The following is a 20,875-nucleotide window of genomic DNA, read 5'->3' on the forward strand; positions in this document are numbered from 1 at the left end:
CCAATGGAGTGACCTGTAGTGGCTGATACAAGGCAAATGATTAAGTATTTGTTGACATGAGAGGCAGCAGTCCTAGTGGCACCTGGTGGTGGGCAGTTGTAACTAGGGGGTGGGTGTAACCTAACAATATACCCCAGATTGTTCGCTGTTTTAATTTTTTTACTCTCTTGATCTTGCTGCCCTTATCTCAGGTGGGAGAGGGCTTGATTACTTGGTGAATGAGATCACATAATCCCTACTCTTGGTGCCTCTTTGAGGTGAGCCAGGTCTTAGCCTCTGGTCCCTGGTAGGGTTTTAATGACTCACAAGAGCTTATGTGACAATAGCTTGGAACTATCTCACTGCAACTAGTGACAGGGAGCCACCGTTTGGCCCCTCCAGAAAGTATGTCATGGAGCATACAAAATCACATAAAGCTCCACAGTATAAAAATGTTTGTCTCTGGGAAAGACATCACAAAAGTTTCATCAGGATAAATATCAGAGAAGCAGGCCTTCAGAAGGCTTTGACCCATACATAAACACAGCACTAGTATATTTGGTTGTTAAACTACTATAACTGGTTATTTTTAATAATTAATGTTTGAACACTAGTAGTTATTTGGTTGCCTAAAAGATTGATGTGTCACTTTGTTATCAAGAGATAGCCTACTAAAAGAATTATTGTAAGGAAAGTTTCTATTTTATAAGATACCTGTAATTATTTGCTTATTTATGTTCCTTGTCATGCAAGTAAAATTTTAGTTTATTTGAGAAAAGTTTAAACATGTCATTTGACTTATCCTCTCTGCTACTGAAGAGCAATAACCTTGGAGGATATATAATACAAATGGAACTACATTATTATGAGAACAAAGATTCCAGACCTGCTTATTTGGAATAGTTCTGAATAAGATAAGTTATGTATACCTGATTTCAGGCAACTTGGTCAAAAGTATATACAAAGTTCCACAAAGTTCCACTAGCCTAATGCTCCTTCAAAGACTGCTGAACCTCTGAGATGAGTAGCAGTGGATCTCCAAGTACACCTGTACTGTACTGTACAGTAAATGGTTTCGGACAGTAAGTTCTTACTGTTGTCAACTTTACTCTCTTGTGTGTGTTGAAGTGCACTACAAGAGATTTTGTGTGACTACCCACAGGAAATAACACTTTAAAAACATTCTTAGCCAAGCAACAAATTCATTGGTAAAAGTTGCAGTGCAATTTATGGTAAAAACAGCTTTATCAACAAAGCAAAAAAAAAAAAAAAAAAAAAATACATACTTCTGGAACCTAGCACTGTCAGTGGATAGACACTACAATCAATTTGTTTTAATTTTATTTTTATGTAATATCTGTACAGAAAAACTGACTACAATAACTTCATGGAGTCAAGTAAATTATTTTTCAATCTCCAAAGGAAAGAGAAAAATCTAAAAATATTTCAAGAGTATAGTGCCTCTCCCAATCTCCGCTGAAAATTATAATGATACTGTACTTCATTATTCACAGTATTTTATCATTCATTCAATCATTAGCCCCTATTTTCCCTTTTTAAGGGGTGGGAAGGCATCAGCCTAGAGAAGAAGGTGAAAAATTTATAAATTAACAATCCTTCCAATGCACAAAAAATTATGAAATATGTAGTCAAACACTACAAACCTTTTTACACACACTTTATACATACAGTCCCAGCAAACACAAAATATGAGAACATACTTGGCATAATATTATAGAAATTCTAGTGCTAGAAAGAGGTTAAAGACAATAAGCTTCATAATCAACTAAACAGGTGTATGAAGCACTTTTCAAAACAAAACCGATCACAATTCTACACCTGTAAAATCATCCTAGAAACAAGAATTGTATTACATCGAGCAATTCTGCATCTCCTGGGCTGATGCAGTCAACACAATGCCTGATAATATTACCATGTATACAAATAGTGAGAGAAAAAGTACGTTTAGCTTCTCCAGCACTGCAGTTCATTTCTTGCAACTTATTGTTTTTATCTTGTAAAAATTAATATAATAATATGCATGTGAACTCTATAATATCATGCCATGAATATTTTAACCACATAAAATATAATTATTAAACTGTATTTTACTTCTGCTGAGAATACTGTTCACACTTGTTTACTTTTTTATAGAAGCAAGTGAGAAAATTCTCCATAAAAAAAAAATGCAAAATATTAAAAACATTTTGTGAAGTACTTTTTCAAATTTAATCTATTCCACAAAGTATACAAATAGTTATACAGTACTTTACTATATATACAATGATAGTTAATGATTTAAATTATTACCCTGCTTTGCATACAGGAAAAAAGAGTTAAGACCTGAGCATGAGTATACAGAAGGTTTATAAAACAAATACCTTCCTACTTAATTTTCATTTACAGCTGACCTTATTGTTAATGTGTGCTCCTGATAAGTCTGATGTATCATACACCCCAGGCACTTTTTATATATATACTAGTATATATATATATTATTCTTGCAACTGCCTCCCTCAAACTTTTCTGACAAATAGGAAAAAGGGTAGTAATGAGAGAGGAATAATCAGAATGACGGGAAGTGGCTGTGTCCCATAATTCTCGGTACTATACTATACTTTGAAAACTACAGTGACTGATTTATGTAAATGATATTTTGGATGAGGTAGGATTGTTCATGCCGATGATGCTAAACAGATAAAGAGGTTAAAGACTGAAAAGTACTGCACAAGGCTACAAGAGGATATGGACAGGCTAAATGGACAAACAAATTGTGTGTAAATGTTATGTGTAATGAAGAGAAGGGCTGTATGGTTTATGAGGGAGGTAAGTACAGGAATCAAAAAGGAAAATGAACCTGGCAGTGAATGTTACATCAGATCTAATATCACACACACACATATAATATCAGTCGCATATACAAGACTAGCAACAAAGATGGTTTTCAAGAATATTATACATGACACCTAGCAGGGCACAAGAAAATATACAAGGTTCAAGATTTGCCAAAAGACAAGTACTGCACCAGAAATAATCAAAATGAGCTATGAGGATAGACCAAGTGAACTAAAACTAATGACACAGATACACAGAAAGAGAAAACAACAAGAACTGATATTATAATATACAAAATATCACTAAAGAGACAAAGTGGATAGAGTTACAGTAGTCTTTTTCAGGAGGGGGCAACAGAACTGTGGGACACAGGTAAAAACACAGCAAGCCAAGGAAATGTATGGAAATATATGTATGAAGTGATAGTGGTAAACACGTGGGATAAGCATGATCGAAGAAACCATCGTTTATATTTCAAGAGCAAGTATGATGGTACAGTACTGGAAAGCTGGAGAAGCATGAAGCACCAGTTACAATAGCTTAGGTGGGGCACTAGAGTTGGACCTCACTTCCTGTAGACACAGCTATGTGAGCAGTTATTTTACTGTTTATGATCTAGATTGTTTTCTTTATGTATGCTTCTCAATATATATACAAATTACCTTTAAACAGAGTATTGTATTCAGATTTAAAATTAAAAATATTTTTCCAATTAATTTGGATGTAAACAATTAACAGTTTTAAGTGTCACTACTAAATGTTGAAATTTGGCATCCCTGCACACACACAATGCAACTGTCCCTATTTTCCACTTGTTACAACTTGTAATAAAGTTGTTCCATTTTGTTTTAACATTTTTATGACGTATTAGAACGTTGTTACAACTTATTAGGTGTTAAAGCTCGGTTGAACATTGTAGCAATTTCGTAGTTTCGTCGTGTTTGGCAGGAAGTTACTAAATCATCCAATGACTCTGCACATGTGGCACCTCATACTGAATGCAGACATGATCAAAACCTAGCTATAAAGAATTTAAATCAAATGTAGCCAACTGAGAAAGGTATTCACAGGCTGCTGATGATACGAACAGTGATGTGTGTACTGTGGTGAGTACAGTGGGTGTAATGATCAGTATGCTGTAATGAGTACTGAAGTACAATGCATTCAGGGAGTAATGAGTACAGGTGTGTGTAATGATGATTGTGAGCTGGTGGGGGGAGGTGGTAATATTAGAGGTTATAATGCTGGTGGCAAATGTAGTGGTGTGTTAGCAGGTGGGCATTAGGAATCTTCCTTTTGAAAAAGGAATTAAAAAAACTTACTTTAAGACATACATATGCATAAAAAAATATAACAAAAGAATATTAATAATATTCTAAATATATCACCCAAATGGACACAAATTGACCAAGTTTAAATTCATAAAAATAGTGCTGATGGTAAAGTTATTAATGATGGTTGCGAGTGGGTTTGAAGTGGTCAGTGTGGAGTTGGGTTGGATGGGGGGGCAGAGAAAGGGAAGCAATGGGGGTGTGGGAGAGAAAGATAGACAATAAGTTCATTGGGGTGGGGTGACGTAGGATGTGGTCGAGCTTGAATTGGGTGGGATGAGGAGAAAGATTATTTTACAAACGGCAAGAGGGTATATACTTGTGGTGGGGCAGATGTTGTTTTCAGGATGCTAGACTTTACAAGCCTATCTTTGTTACTTAATTTAATACATGGTCACAATGTATCCAAAAAGCTGAAAATATAAAGTATTTAATTATTCAAGTGAATAAAATAAAAAATTACTTGAAAAGTTAATTTTGACTTGGGTATTAAATACCGACAAATTCCTCTCATTAAAATTTTAAAGAAATAAGAAAATTGTGCAGTACTAAGGTTACAATGATGAAAACATTATGGGTAATGTAATAGAGAACATCCCAAGATTGTTTGGACATATTGGATGAATGACGGTTTAGCAATGAAAAGTGTATTTAAGTGCGAATTCCAGGATAGGAGACGACGACTAAGGCCAAGAAGAAGGTGTGGTGTGTGTGTGAGAGAGAGGAAGAGAGACGCGAGTGTGGACAGGATATATCGAGAGACAAGGCTGGATGAAGTAGAAAGGCATAAATGTATATGAATACTATGTAATGTACATGACAATTCACAAGGAGAACTGTTCATGTGGTCTTGAAGCAATGGTGTTGCTGTGGGTGACTGCTGGAGTGTAGGTAGTGCTTGTTCATCTATGATGCTACTGCATATATTATAGTGAATGATAGAAAGAATGGAAAAGTGATATTTTAATGTTTTATTATTTATTATCTATAACTATTCTGTATTATTAACCCCTTTTTCCAGGTTGATACCTACCAACTCCATGGTGAGTGTGAAACAAAGCAATGAGAATGTATATATATATATATATATATATATATATATATATATATATATATATATATATATATATATATATATATATATATATATATATATATATATATATGTGTATGGTGAACCATTCTTGTGATATACACTAATGTAAATACACACATTTGGTTCTGTTGAAAACCTGTAGAGTACAGTATTACTAGCAGCCAGGAGTACTGGAAGTGTTCCAGGCATCAAGGCAATGCGCAAATGAATTTTGGTACAGCTACAACTTAATTGGTTTTCAAGCCATTGCTTAGCACCCTTCCTCTTCCCCCTCCCCTCCTCCCAATTTTTGAAATGTTTATGAAATCTGCCTTTGAATGACTCTAGGTTAGTCATGTTTAAATACACTCTGTGCCCCTGTTCACATAACAGTAAATAGATACCAGGGAGTTGTTGTTTTAGATTCAGCTACTCTGAACAAAACGTCTGTGTAGCACGGGCTATAGTGAGCCCATAAACTAGGACGTTGACTGATTGTTGTGGGTTGCATCTTAGGGAAGATATGTCTTTGACTAGTGGATCTTGGTGAGCCTCACAGACTTCATGTACCTGACAATGTTAAGCTATTAATCTTGAAAGATTCAAGCTGATACACAAATGCATTTTCCAGATTTCTTATATATATTTGTTTTTGTTTCCAAAACTATAGTGAATAGCTAATAGTACTGCATATATATATTTGACATCACAAACAGTAGTGTATCATGAAAATAAATGTAATCTTCATCCTAAAGTACTGGATCATGTATCATTGTGCATACAATAAATACATTTAGCGAAGCCACTATATATTTGCACATTTTCTAACGATTTTAGTTCTACAAAACTGTAGTGCACAACAAATCAATATAAAATAGGCAAAAGGAAGAATATGCAAATACTGTACAGTATTTGCATGTCAAGATATGAGGAGGATATTTCAAGCATTTTAAAATACATTACTGTACTGTATTTATAAATATCAGTGAAAAGTAAAAATCTAATGAACCTATCTTGAATTATGATACTGCATTTAAGTTAAGAGATTTTGCATTTGAATGCCTTCATCTTCAAGTTTAAAAAGCTAATCTTTTATTTACAAGCTTTACTTATTCTAGTGATGCTGTGTACACCAACTGTTAAGACGAGCCACACACAGGAACAATTCTGTGCATGGTTTTGATTCGGTGTTGGGCTTAAGGCCTATTAAGGCCCCAATGAACACACACTATATTTCTCTGTGCATGCATGTGTGCACGTATATCCCAAAATGTAATTTTCAATGTGTGTTTGCAAAGCATTATGTCCAGTTCCTGGGCCCTGCCTGCGAGTGTTGCCACATGTATAGGCATGTGCTTGCATGGTCAATCAGCAGCTCCTAAACCATGCCTTTCAAACCATTAGTACAATAGTTTCATGCAATGACTCTGCTCTCTGCTATTTTTTCTGTGTACTAACCTAGTACACTCAATTGTATCAATGGCGAGCAAGACCTAGCTCTAGAACTTATTTTGTGTTATTATCTACAGGCATCCTTCCGTGTATAAAACTGTCACGGTTCTCAAAACATGGGGTAACGCACAATTCTGCACATCAAAGTCAATTTATAAATGACCTTACATTACATAATTGGCAGCAAGTTTCTGTAATATTCTTACCAATTTACTTTGTAAATTCGTACCAAATATATAGAGGAGCACTATAACCATAATAAAAATATATATAAACCTTAACCTTATATGATGTTACCTGTATGGAAATCTATTATTATACTGAACTGTAGATTTGAATTATCAAAAAGTGATAAATTACTTATAAAGTTGCACACCAAGCAGATTGCACTGTGCTGCCAAGTTTGTCAACAAACCTTCCAATAGGTTTCTGTATACTATCTGTACTGTGTATTCCCGCTGAAAAGGAGCTAAATGTAATTTAGTTCCTTTTCCATTTCCAATCACTGCAATGCCGGTTGGATTGGAAGTTTTTTTTATTATTTGCAAACTGCACCCAAAATTGTACGTACTGAACATTTTCAGAAATATTCTAGCCTAACTGATGAGAATTTTGGGAGAAAGGAAATCATCCACATTAACATCAGTGAAATATGCCCAATCACACTCAAAGCAAATCATACACATATGAGTAAATATCATTAAAAATAATGAAATATAATTTAACAATTGTTGGAAATTAAAGTAATACATGGATATATCCAATGTGACTCATTAGTTTAATTTTGTAAATGCATACCGGACACAACTGTGTTTATGTAGGGGCCTGACAGCTAAGTGGACAGCGCTCGGGATTCATAGTCCTGAGGTTCCGGGTTCGATACCCGGTGAAGGCAGAAAAAAGTGGGCAGTTTCTTTCACCCTGATGCCCCTGTTCACCTACCAGTAAATAGGTACCTGGGGAGTTAAACAGCTGCTACAGGCTGCTTCCTGGGGGGAGGGATGTAACAAAGAGGAGGCCTGGTCGAGGACCGAGCCACAGGGACGCTAAGCCTCGAAATCATCTCAAGATAACCTCTAGATAGATGCTCTTCCTTGAAGCTATTCAGTTCCTGAGCCCATTATGTGCCTCTGTAACCTTTCCCACTACTGCCCACATGATGGGGATGGGGTTCATAATAATTGTACAAAAGCAATTTTCAAGCCTACCATGCTTTTCCCACTTATGTGTAACTGTTAGGCAATCCTCTGAACTCTAAAGGATTTCTGCTATTTTTCAACAACAACAAGACTCAACAACACTATCCCTCTAAACACAAAGGGCATAACTTGACAATGTCTCATGGTGTTCAAAGAGAGTATGTGAGTAAACACCTCCAGAGGATACCCGATTGATCAGGCATTTGGGCTGTGAGCAGCCACGTCCAACAGCCTGGTTGATCAGATCCAACCAGGAGGCCTGGTCACAGACCAGGCTGAAGGTACATTAAACCTCAGAAACAACGCAAAGTAACCTGGCCTGGTGAAGGAGTATGGCATTGGTATACCAGCACTGTTTCTGATACAATATCATATGCATGCCTGTTGATGATTGAGAGGAGCAATGTCCCCGCAGGCTGGTCTCTGACCAGGCCTCCTGGTTGGTGGTCTGGTCAACCAGGCTGTTCGATGCAATTTCTCAAACCTGATGTATGAGTATCTGTACCAAGACTATATATACTGTAATACACATTCCTTTAGATTTTATGTTATAAACAAATTAAAATACGCATAAATGCATGTTCTACAATTTCTGATTAAAAACAAAATGCTGCAAATAGCCGTACCTGTGCTGGCACCAGAATGAACCAATTTTGGAAGGTGCTCAGTCCCATTTAGTCTATTCAAGGGGAGTACAGAGTACTGTATATTCATTTCTTTTTAACAATATCCCTACAACAATTTTTTTACTGATACTAGTTTACATGTGATTTAATTATTTATAATATGAATCCTGTATTGGCTAATTACAAAATCCAATGTAACGAACATTTCAGCTTGAAAACCAGAATGGTTGGTATGTGCCACTGATCCACAACACCCTTGTAATACATCACATCTTATGATGGAATATACAGTAAACAGCCTTTTGCCACTTTATATTTTTACAATAATAGTAATTATTTATACAAACAATATATCCTTGGTTGTGGGTGGTGTGGCGTGCATGTCTACCCGAGCAGCATGACGGGGAAGGGCTGATGTAGCAAGGCACAGAGTGTTTCCTTGTCCAGCAAGTGTGAACATTTTTTTGCTGTGTATTTTAATTCTGCACAAATATTGAGTGTGCAGTATATATTAAATCAATCAACTGGGAAGGATCCTGACTCTGTTGTTATGATGCAGGAGTAAAAGTGGTGAAGGCAGTCAAGGTTTTCAAGTGTAATGTTTGTTATAAATGGCAGGAACACTACTTGAATTTCATAATGAAAATATAATTGTGTTTTATTATTCTCTCTGTTTAAATTATCCAGTAGTAAGAGAGATTATGCATGGATATAGATACCTGACATGGAATTAAAAAATAAGTTGCTTTAATATAGAGAAATGCCAAGAACAGTACAGTATTTGTTAATTGATTTATTTACCTGTAAGGACATTATTAAATCTAGCAGATATAAAGAACTAATGTTTATATATATACAAATTGGAGAATTGGGGAGGAGGCAGTGAGGCAAAGGTGGGTTGAGGTCAGTGAAGCAAAGGTGGGTTGAGGTCAGTGAGGCAAAGGTGGGTTGAGGTCAGTGAAGCAAAGGTGGGTCGAGGTCAGTGAGGTCCATGATGGTTTGTTACAATGTGTATTTACCAAGTATTAGTGTAGCGAGAGGGGTAGCAGCAACGTTGAATTTTCCTTCATCCCATTCAATGGAATTGTTGTGTTTGTTGGCTGCATTCTTATCCGTCAACTTCTAACATGCTTTTCCTCTTTGATAAATTTAGCATCCCTAAACTTTATGAGGTTTGCTACTACTGTAGTTCCTGAAACAAGAGCTGCTGATTTTATCGACATGGCAAACTTACTTTTTTTAAGTTCTCATATTCAAGTTTCTGGATGTTTCACCTACGTATACTGTACTGTACTGTCAACTATTTTAGGGTTTATGTAAAGGAAATATCCTAAAACTATCATATGAGAATTTATGAAAGTAAGTATGCTGGCTGTGTCAATAATGACAAAAACACAGAAACCAGTAGCTACATTTCAATGAACTCGAAGGATATTAAATTTATTAAAGGAAAAAAAATAGTTGATAGCGAGCAGAATCTGCATCGATAAAAAAAATTAAACACAATGAAAACAAATTCAACATGTCTACTACCTGCCTCTTACAAAATAAATACTTAAGCACTAGCTGTGTGTGTGTGTGTATCTATCAGAGTTGATAAAGCACTTACAGGCAAATCATCATGTATGAATGGTCAACTTGCATCTTGGTGTTTCCCAACATTCTTGTCAGCTTTGTGCACTCTTCCACCAAACTGCTTTAAGAATGGGGTATGGATTCTATATGTTGACCAGACTACACACTAGAAGGTGAAGGGATGACGACGTTTCGGTCCGTCCTGGACCATTCTCAAGTCGATTCTATATGCTGACAATTTTGGCTAACAGATGGATAACCAAGGAATTAACTAACAATGTTGAAAAAGTACCTTGCGATGATTTTCAAGCATCCCCACAGCCCGGTCCTTGACCAGGCCAATGTGCAAGATAATAAATCCAAACAAATTCAAATATAAGGCTGTATAGGCAATGTGAATGTACTGTATCATATACAAGAGAGTATGAAGGTGACCACTTGTGAAGTCAACAGAAGATGATCAGGTTACAAAAGTTTTAATATATTTAAGGAGAATATGCTGTGGTTCATGGCCTGGAAACAAACACATCCAAAAATCTGCAAGGCAGGTACTGTCTGAAAATATGAAAAAAATATAAATTTTAATGAAAATTATGTCATTTGTAATTTTGTTTATAATAAAGTGTTACAAGCTACCAAACTGTACACTACTGAAACAATGGTCTCTAAAAGTTCAAGGCACAATCTATTACAAGAACTTGACAGAATTGATGAAAATTAATACAATACTGTATTTAGAAAATACATATTTTTTTTTTAGTTTTATTACAGAAAGGGAGTTACATGTAAGGTACAAAGATGATTATCATAAGTTGTCGAGTTCTTCCAGCTCCTCAGTTGGTGGGCTGGAATTGCTAAATGCAGTGTGCATTTTCCATCTATATTGGCAAGCTGAGGTGCTGGAAGATAAAGCTGGAGGCTCTAGGGTCTCTTGTTGTTTCAATTAGCCTAGAATCCAGTTCCTTAAAAAAACTGGTGGCACTCTTACTGCAGGCACCAAGTGTTTCAGAAGCATGGGGAACAAAAATTGTAATGGTGATCCAGTTCTCTGTACTTACGGGACTTGGCTGATTCCCTGAGTGTGTCAGTGCCACCCGGATATGCAACACTGAAGTCAATGGAGGTGTTAGCCAGGGTGTATATACATGTGTAGTCCCAGATACCATCAGGGCGACCAATAAAAGCAGTAGAGTTACGGGGCTCTCTCAGCTGGGCATCCAGCTGTGGTGAGGCTCCTCTTGCTGATTTCGTTAACTTCACTGTGCCTTGAGTGCCATCCCCGTGCTTTGGCAGAGTAGGACATGAAAGTCGTACCTCTCAGCCACCACCTCACCACAAATACACCTGTATTTGGTGTGAATTGCAGCAGCAAGATAGAGGACCACAATAATTCGGAGGGTGTGTGGTGCGAGACATGTGCCTGTTGCTGACATTGGGGTTGCTAACAGGAAGTCACCTACTTGTGAGGCTGCTTCTGCTGTGAGGAGAGCAATGTCATGTTGTGTTGTTGCAGCTCCCAGGCACTCTGCAGCAGCTCAGTCTACAATGAAGCCATCCCAGCTGGATTGCTTGTGGGCATTTGGAGGTGGTGGTTGAGGTGATGGGCCTGCGCGAGAGGCCCACTCGGTAGCACAGTGTATAAAATTGGGATCGTGTATGCCTGCCAGCTGACCTAGGTAGGCAGGTAGAATTTTCTTCACAAGGTTGTCAGATGCAGAGGAGGAGGACTCGAAGGCTGATACAGTGATTTGTGTTGCTGTTCGAACTCCAAGGCCCCTCCAAGTCTTATAGGAAGAGAGGCTTGTTTCTACTATAGGTCATCAAGAGAAAGGGTGAGGGTTCTTTCTAACATCGATTTCAGTAAGAGGTCATATTCACCTAGTTTTTGTTTTTTGGCTAATGTAGGATGGTGAACACCTCAGAAAGTAGGTTAACCTGGGGAGGGACAGGTATCTGGTGATGAGGTGAAGTACATCATGATCATCCAGTATCTTCAATCCTCCCATCCATCCTCTTAAGGTCAGCAATTTTCTTAAGGACCTCATTGATGGCCTTCAACCCCAGGGAGGGGGGGCTCCTAGGAGTGTGCTGTCTTCAGATTTGGTTAAACAAATATTTAGCAGAACATCCTATTCTATGATACCCTGGTTGGAACATATTATTTCGCACTTTGAAGAGTTTAGGGCGAGGCCTAAATTTGCACCTTGCTCCTGGATTGTTCTGTTGTCCTCCAGGAGGGAGTCTTGAGAACCAGGTAGGGTACCATCATCCAAGAACCAGGGGCCAGATTCACGAAGCAGTTACGCAATCACTTACGAACGTGTACATCTTTCCTCAATCTTTGGGGGGGGGGGGGTTTGTTTACAATTATTAAACAGCTAATGAGCTCCAAAGCACCAGGAGGCTGTTTATAACAATAACAACAGTTGACTGGGAAGTTTTCATGCTTGTAAACTGTTTAATAAATGTAACCGAAGCCATCAAAGATTGGGGAAAGATGTACACGTTCGTAAGTACTTGCGTAACTGCTTCGTGAGTCTGGCCCCAGATGTTAAGCTCACTGGACAGGACTTCTGTGACTTGTTTGATGACTAAGCAGAAAAGGAGAGGAGCAAGGGGGTCATCCTGTTGGATGCTTTCTTGAGAGTCTATATCATATTCGCCAAAAAATATCTTTAGGGCTCAACTGTAGCACGAATATGCAAATGGGTAGAAGAAAAGGAAATGATGAACTGCACGGAGTACAGAATTCCTCCGTGCCATACTGAAGGCATTTTTTAAATTTAGCTTGATCAAGACCTTTAGTCTGTGACGTTAGCAACGAAAGCTTGAACTGCATGATTTGCCTCCTCGCACCCGTGTGGAATGCCGAACCCAAGCTGTTTTGGTTTTAGCATGCTGGCCGTTGCCTGGCTAACTGTTCTCACAGCAGCCTTTTGATGAGATGGCAGAGGGAATTGTCCACAGCTGTTGTTCCGCTCCCTCCATCTTTTTTCCTTAGAGCACAGAGAGATGCTCCAAAAAAGATGTCTTATGGTCTCTGGTATGTTAAATATATATATATATATTATATATAAATATTATTAATATATATTATATATTAAATATATAAATAAATAAATAAATAAATATATATATATATATATATATATATATATATATATATATACACACACACACACAGGCATACCTCAGAATACGAGTTTAATCCGTTCCTGGAGACGCCTCGCATTCCAAAAACTCGCATTCCGAAGTTAATTTCCCCATAAGAAATAAAGGGAAATGAATTAATCCGTTCCTGACTACCCCAAAAAACCCACATCAAACTAAATTTTTATACCTAATTTACCTAATTCATCTAAATAAACCTACAAAACTATGTTCCAGTTATTACTTACCTTGCTGTCGAGTGCTGTAGGCGTATGGAAGATGGTGAGAAGGGGGGAGGAGGAGAGGAGTTACTGTTTGGAAGGGGAGTCCCCTTCCATAATCACATCAGGCAGTGAGGACCTTTCTGGTGTGCTCTCCCTGGGACGTTTAACCTGAGTGCCACTAGGTCCTGGTTGAGGCTCACTGCTCGATTTCCTCACCACAAATCTGTCCATAGAAGCTTGCTTTTCCCTTCTTCGCAAGCTGTCTCTGTAGTAAGGCATCACATTGTCATTGAAAAGATTAAAACAACGGCCTACTACAGCTTTCTCTGGGTGAGTCTGTTCAATAGTTGTTTGAATCTCTTCCCACATCTGACACACCTTCTTAATTACTGCAGAAGGGACATTCGCTGGTGCTGTTGGTGCTGCTGCCACCTCCTCCTCCACTGCAGAATCATTCGCTGCTGCGTTGGCTTGCTGTTCCTGTTGAAGGGCTAGGAGTTCTTTGGTGGTCAGTTCTTCGTTGTGTTCTTCCACCAACTCCTCCACATCATCACCATCCAATTCCAAGCCCATTTGCTGGCCTAGACTAACAATTTCCTTAACAATAGGCGCATCATTTATAGGCTCAAACCCCTCAAAGTTTAGTTCTCTCACACCTTCAGGCCACAATTTTCTCCAGCCAGAGATCAGGGTTCTTTGAGTCACTTCTTGCCAGGCTTTGTCAACGAGTTTTAAAGCACTACAAATGTTAAAATGCTCTCTCCAGAACTCTTTGAGGGTGAGGTTTGTGGCTTCAGTCACTTCAAAACATTTCCGGAAAAGTGCCCTTTCATACAGTTTCTTAAAATTCGCTATGACTTTCTGGTCCATAGGCTGAATTAGAGGAGTGGTGTTAGGAGGAAGGAATTTAACTGAGGAATTTATTGTATCTAGGCAACAAATCATCTTCCAAGCCTGGAGGATGAGCAGGAGCATTGTCAAGGAGAAGCACGGCTTTGAGTGGCAATTGTTTCTCCTGCAGATATTTTTCTATGGCAGGGCACAGCACTTCATTCACCCACTCCGAAAAAATAAGCCTAGTCACCCATGCTTTTTTATTAGACTTCCACATCACACACAAATGGGTTTTCTGCACATTATACTGTTTGAAAACCCTTGGATTTTCAGAATGATACACTAGCAAGGGTTTAATTTTCAAATCGCCACTCGCATTTCCACACAGCACAAGCGTAAACCTATCTTTCATAGGCTTGTGTCCAGGCAAGGATTTTTCCTCCTTGGTAATGTATGTCCTCTTAGGCATTCTTTTCCAAAACAGTCCTGTTTCGTCACAATTAAACACTTGTTGCGGTAGGTATCCCTCAGCCTCTGCAAACTCTTTAAATTCGTCAATAAATCGTCCAGCGGCTGGTTTGTCTGAGCTGGCTGCCTCCCCATGCCTTGTAACACTATGGATACCACTTCTCTTTCTAAATTTTTCAAACCAGCCCCTGCTTGCCTTAAACTCTTTCTTATCTGCATCACTCGTTGCAGGGGTCTTCTTTAGAAGGTCTTCGTGCAACACCCTGGCTTTCTCACAAATAATGGCCTCCGAAACACTATCACCCCTCAACTCCTTGTCGTGTATCCAAATTAATAACAACTTTTCCACTTCTTCAAGTATTTGTGGTCTTTGTGCCGTTAATGTTCTTACTCCTTTTGCCACTTTAGCACCCATAATCTTATTTTTCTTCTTAAGTATAGTGCATATTGTTGATGTGGCTTTGTTGTACTGCCTACAAAGTTCAACAACACGTGTACCGTTCTCATGCTTCCGAATGATCTCTTGTTTCTCCTCTATTGTCATCCTCACATGAGCTTTCTGGCCTTTATCCTTACCACTGGCTTTCTTGGGACCCATGGTGAGATATATAATAACAAATTGTATAGACAAATCACCAAAAATCCAACAAAACACTGAAAATCCGCGAGAAGAATTGATGTGGGGGTAGTCACTGAGCGCGAGACAATGGTAAACTGAGGGGCAGAGGGGCGACGATCGCCGAACCACCACGCGCTAGGTCGGCCTGTACGCGTATCAACAAACTCGCGTCCCGAAGTAACCCTCGCCTTCCGAGACAAATTTTTGGAGTAAATACTGCTCGCCTTCCGAAAACCTCGCATACAGGGACAATCGCATTCCGAGGTACCACTGTATGTATATGTATATGTGTATGTATGTATATGTATATATATATATATATATATATATATATATATATATATATATATATATATATATATATATATATATATATATATATATATATATATATATATATATATATATATATATATATATATATGTATATATATATATATGTATATATATATATATATATATATATATATATATATATATATATATATATATATATATATATATATGTATATATATATATATATATATATATATATATATATATACATATACATTATACATATATATATATGTATATATATATATATATGTATAATCTTATAATATATATATATATGACTGTTTATATGAACAAGCCATTCAGGCTTGTTCGCAGCAATGGTTTATATGTATATATAAACCATTAAAAATTCAGTATTATATACTAGTAAAATTAATACTTTTCTTATATATTGATAAAAGGTTATGATTCGACAAAGAAAAATAACAATTTAGTTTTCTTCATATATTTTGTGCGCCCCTCAGTATGTGTACATATTTATTTGCAACTTTTCTTCTAAAAGGCATGGAAATAGATTTAATCAAGGTATACCAACATACATATTTACATCATTCCATTAAATCAACTTTAAAAGTCATGTCGGTATCAGCTTTCCGATACACAATCCCCCATCATTATCTTATCCTCCTACTATATTGTTAAACTATGACATACAAGCTCAATACTTACAAAAGATGAAGGCAACTTCTTGCCAGGAATAAGGTGAATACTTGCAAGAGATAGGGTGAATACTTGCAAGGGATGGGATGAATCAATGAATACTTGCAAGGAATAGGGTGAATATCTCCAAGAGATAGGGTGAATATTTGCAAAGGATGGGATAAATACTTACAATAGATGGGAAGAATACTTGCAAGGGATAGGCTAAATACTTGCAAGAGATAGGCTGAATACTTGCAAGAGATAGGGTAAATACTTGCAAGAGATAGGGTGAATACTTGCAAGGGATAGGCTGAATACTTGCAAGGGATAGGCTAAATACTTGCAAGAGATAGGCTGAATACTTGCAAGAGATAGGGTAAATACTTGCAAGAGATAGGGTGAATACTTGCAAGGGATAGGCTGAATACTTGCAAGAGATAGGGTGAATACTTGCAAGGGATAGGCTGAATACTTGCAAGAGATAGGCTGAATACTTGCAAGGGATAGGCTAAATACTTGCAAGAGATAGGCTGAATACTTGCAAGAGATAGGGTAAATACTTGCAAGGGATGAGATGAATACTTGCAAGGAATAAGGTGAATACATGCGAGGGATAAGGTGAATATGTGCAAGGAGCACAGGCTGAATATGACAAATGCAAGAATGTGGGCATGCACACACACATTTATAAAAGATTAAACTAGCATTCTTTACACTGGTGTTTATTTCTTTCAAAATCATAATACGTTTTCAGGTCCTATTAGGTAATTTGTGCACTATGACATCTTCAAAAATTAAAAAAAAAAGCCAAGTAAATTTTAGTAAAAATTATTTAGCGTAAATAATTTTGAATAATTTCAACATCTTGTGGATAAATTTGGCCAATTAAAATAAACAGAAATTATTAGTCTATTAAACAAAATAATACAGGTACATTACCAATTACAGGTACAGTAATTTATTTCGACCCAAGCCAGTGAATATTATTTGCTCAGAGGCTTACCGAATTCAGTAATTTTTTTCAGCCATGGTTAGTGACAAGATTTTCTTACAGCTTTATAAAATGATGATGACAGTACCTAACAGGAGTCCATAACTGTGTTGTATGATGTATTCTAATTGACCCGAGGAGAGTAAACACAAGAACACTGAAAACAAATATTTTATTAATTTTCAGGGATTTTCTTTAGACTTGTTTATTATGTACTATACTACAAATTTCTTATTGATAGTCAAATTATATACTAATGCCCCCAAAAGCAGAAAATACAATCTTCATGGTATGATATAAATGTAGTGGACACTGAATATATACATTAAATATAATTGATGATTTCAAGGACTTACAATTAGAGTGCCATGTTTCTGCCTTCAATACTCATTGCAACAGCCCGGCGGGCCTTAGATAATCGTTTTCTCTCTTGGAAAGCCCTCATCTGTTTATCCATCCGTGACATTTCCTTCTTGGTTGACTGGAAAAAGTAAAAAAGATACATTACACTACAGAAAATATTAAAACATCTCTAGATAATCTGAATAAGATGAAATGTTACTGTTCATAACACAAATTATTTTCAAGATCCATTGCCAACAAGTTACCGAGATTTTGCAAAAAAATAAAAATACTATAGCCTTTAAGCTAGATTTGACCTTACCACTTACAAATTGATATATATTACTTTAGCAATGTTGGAGATTGGTCTTAAATTAGCTCATTACTATTTTATGCTACACTGTATAGCTTTTATTATCAACACTTACTGAGATGAATCCTAGTATTCTAATGAACACTACAGTATTTTTAACACTACTGCATAGCCTTCTTGGTTTTCAATTCTTTATAATCAAGACTGAAATCCATTTTGCAATACATTTTGGCAATTTTTTACTACAGTACTGATATTTGGAACCTATATTTTCTTTAACCCTTAGGGGCCTGACAGCTAAGTGGACAGCGCTTCAGATTCGTAGTCCTGAAGTTCCGGGTTCGATCCCCGGTGGAGGCGGAAACAAATGACCAGTTTCATTCACCCTGATGACCCTGTTACCTAGCAGTAAACAGGTACCTGGTAGTTAGACATCTGCTACGAGCTGCTTCCTGAGGATGTGTAAGATAAAAGAGGCCTGGTCGAGGACCGGGCCGCAGGAACGCTAAGCCCCGAAATCAAGATAACCTCAAGATAGATAGGCTGCAGACATTGTCAGTTGTTGATTCACAGGGTAATGCAGATATTGTCATATGAAGATTTACAAATTGTTTGGGTTTTACACATATGATTCAGCTAAGGTTATACTGTAATAGGTCTATGTGGATGTAATGGAGTTTATGTTGACCCATGAAAAAAATCCTGCTACTATTTCATGGTATGAATGCAGTTATCATCATGAATGTTATTAGGGGGAATGCAGTTGTCATATGACAATTTAAACAATTATTGTCTGGGTTTTACATGTATGATGCAAATATGGATATAATAGCTCTCTGTGAATGTAAATAAAGAAAAACAAGTGATTAAACAGTGAAACAACAGAGGAAAAAAACAGGAAGTATCACCAAAGTCAAGCACCAGACGTAAACAAGTGCTAGATGCAGCCTTGGGGTGCGCCTCCACCCAGTCAAACGATAAATGTTCACTTATTTTTTAATCTTTCTTACATTTTGCATACAAATAAATAATTCTATAATGAATCTTTTTTTAATTATATATTAAAAATATATATATATATATATATTTATTTTTTATTTTTTGTGCATATGACCATTTCTCCACAGCCTGTGTCCAAGGGTTCAATAGGCTCAGCACTATACATTTGTCAGCACAGAAGTGAATCTCCTATTTCTAGTTCATTTTGAATCTGTTTAGATCCTCTTATAACATTAACCACTTAACTGCGCCAACCGAGTATTCTCGGTCGGTGGGAAATTGCACAAACAGAGAAAACTCTTCTGATTTTTTCGTACCCATTCTAAATGTGTGCGAGGTTAGTTGTGGACAAAATGGTCTCTTAGGACCTCCAGAGAGAGGCAGCCAACTTGGAAAAAAAATCCCAAAATGCCCTAGGGCTGCTGGCTGGCTTAGTACTGAGTGAGCAACCATGAATGGCGCACACGCTTCTGGCTCCCAAACACCTGTCCAACGCGGTGTTGCAAGATCGCGCTCTGTCAGTGAAATTCAAACCTTATTGTTTGAGGAACATAAGGGTCATAATATTGGTGAAGCTAGGCACAATAAGGACCTAACACAAAGGTCGGATGCAAGTTATCCAGCACCTATGAGGACGATACAGCGAGCGTATCCAATTGTAGCTCTGAGCACCTTCCTTGCCCACCTATGCTATGCTATCTCCAATTTATTTAGATGATACATAGGTGAATTGTTTTCTGCATTCAGTGATGATGCATCTGATACAAGTAGCATAGATGAACAGTGTTAGTAGCTTCCATGGTGGTGTTTTCCATAGATAATAGCTGAATCTCTTCTTGACTGATGGACACACTTTGAGGCTGGCTATATCACTTACTGTGTGGGATCTTACAAAGCGATCTTTTCACGACTACCTTACAAATTTATCTTTTCCTGTAATCTTTTCAAGACTACCTTACGTTTTACAAGCTTGGCTACATACCACCTACAGGTACTAATGTCAAAGGTGTACGTGAGGGCGTTATTTGCAAGCACACAGAACGAAGAAATAGGAAGCAAAAATCTATCTGTACCTGGTGCAACGAGAGTGAAGTCGCGCTGTGTACCATGGACTACTTCGTTGATTATTATTCACTTCTGAAGTACTGAGTGTGTAATACAGTGTGTTACTGTGTACATAGTGTGTGAAACTGTACATATTGTAATTTTAGTGAATTTTTAACACATAATATTGCAACAATAAACATTTATTGTGGACACATTAATCACAGTTCCATGGAACATTATGAACGTTCTACTGTATACATATTGTAAAGGACACAAATATGCATCATATACAATAAAAAAACAAATAATACCGCATTGGAAATAAAGAGAACAAATAATTGAAAATATATTTGTGGCAACACCCGGTGCTTGAATGATCCGCACGACCGTGTCTGAGCAAGTCACGCACGGGCGACCAGGCCCTGATGACGTCACAGCACACCTTGTCCACATCCCCACAACCATAGTGGAATTTGGTATTCATTTTTACATAGACATGTTCGAAGAAGGGAATTTATCATTTTACAAAGAAATTTTTTTTGGGAGAACACTTTATTTCATGCACACGGAAAATTTCACAATAAACTCGGCGCAGCGCGGTGGTTAATATGCCGCCTTCATTTAAACTTATTATCCAGGTTGAGTTCAGAACCTCGAAATGTAGCCAAAAACATGACACTGAACCAACTCAAAGGATATAGGATCCATCAAGGAAGAAATGTTTGAATTCCTCAAGAGGTACTGCAAAAGAAGACCAATGTGCATATGACCATTTCTCCACAGCCTGTGTCCAAGGAAACCTCCAGAAATTCATATCTGTAAGACTGTCCTGTC

General features: G+C 37.3%; 1 protein-coding gene across 5 annotated transcripts in view; it reads right to left on the reverse strand.

Moving 5' to 3' along the window:
- Positions 1-1,303: 1,303 nt before the first annotated feature.
- The window catches only part of LOC138351906 (protein IWS1 homolog), a 44,921-nt gene continuing 25,349 nt past the window's right edge, over positions 1,304-20,875 (reverse strand). The window contains exons 12-14 of one of the 5 annotated variants that reach the window (XR_011222668.1): positions 17,697-17,821; positions 17,429-17,497; positions 1,304-10,627 (exon numbers count right to left, since the gene is read on the reverse strand). Coding sequence is in view for 3 of the 5 variants with exons in the window: in XM_069304020.1 (XP_069160121.1) it covers positions 17,699-17,821 (123 nt within the window). In the remaining 2 variants the exon portion in view is untranslated. The other 4 variants (XR_011222667.1, XM_069304020.1, XM_069304021.1 and 1 more) reach the window with 4 other exon arrangements.

This window comes from Procambarus clarkii, chromosome 51, assembly GCF_040958095.1.
Source record: "Procambarus clarkii isolate CNS0578487 chromosome 51, FALCON_Pclarkii_2.0, whole genome shotgun sequence".
NCBI classification, from domain to species: Eukaryota; Metazoa; Arthropoda; class Malacostraca; order Decapoda; family Cambaridae; genus Procambarus; species Procambarus clarkii.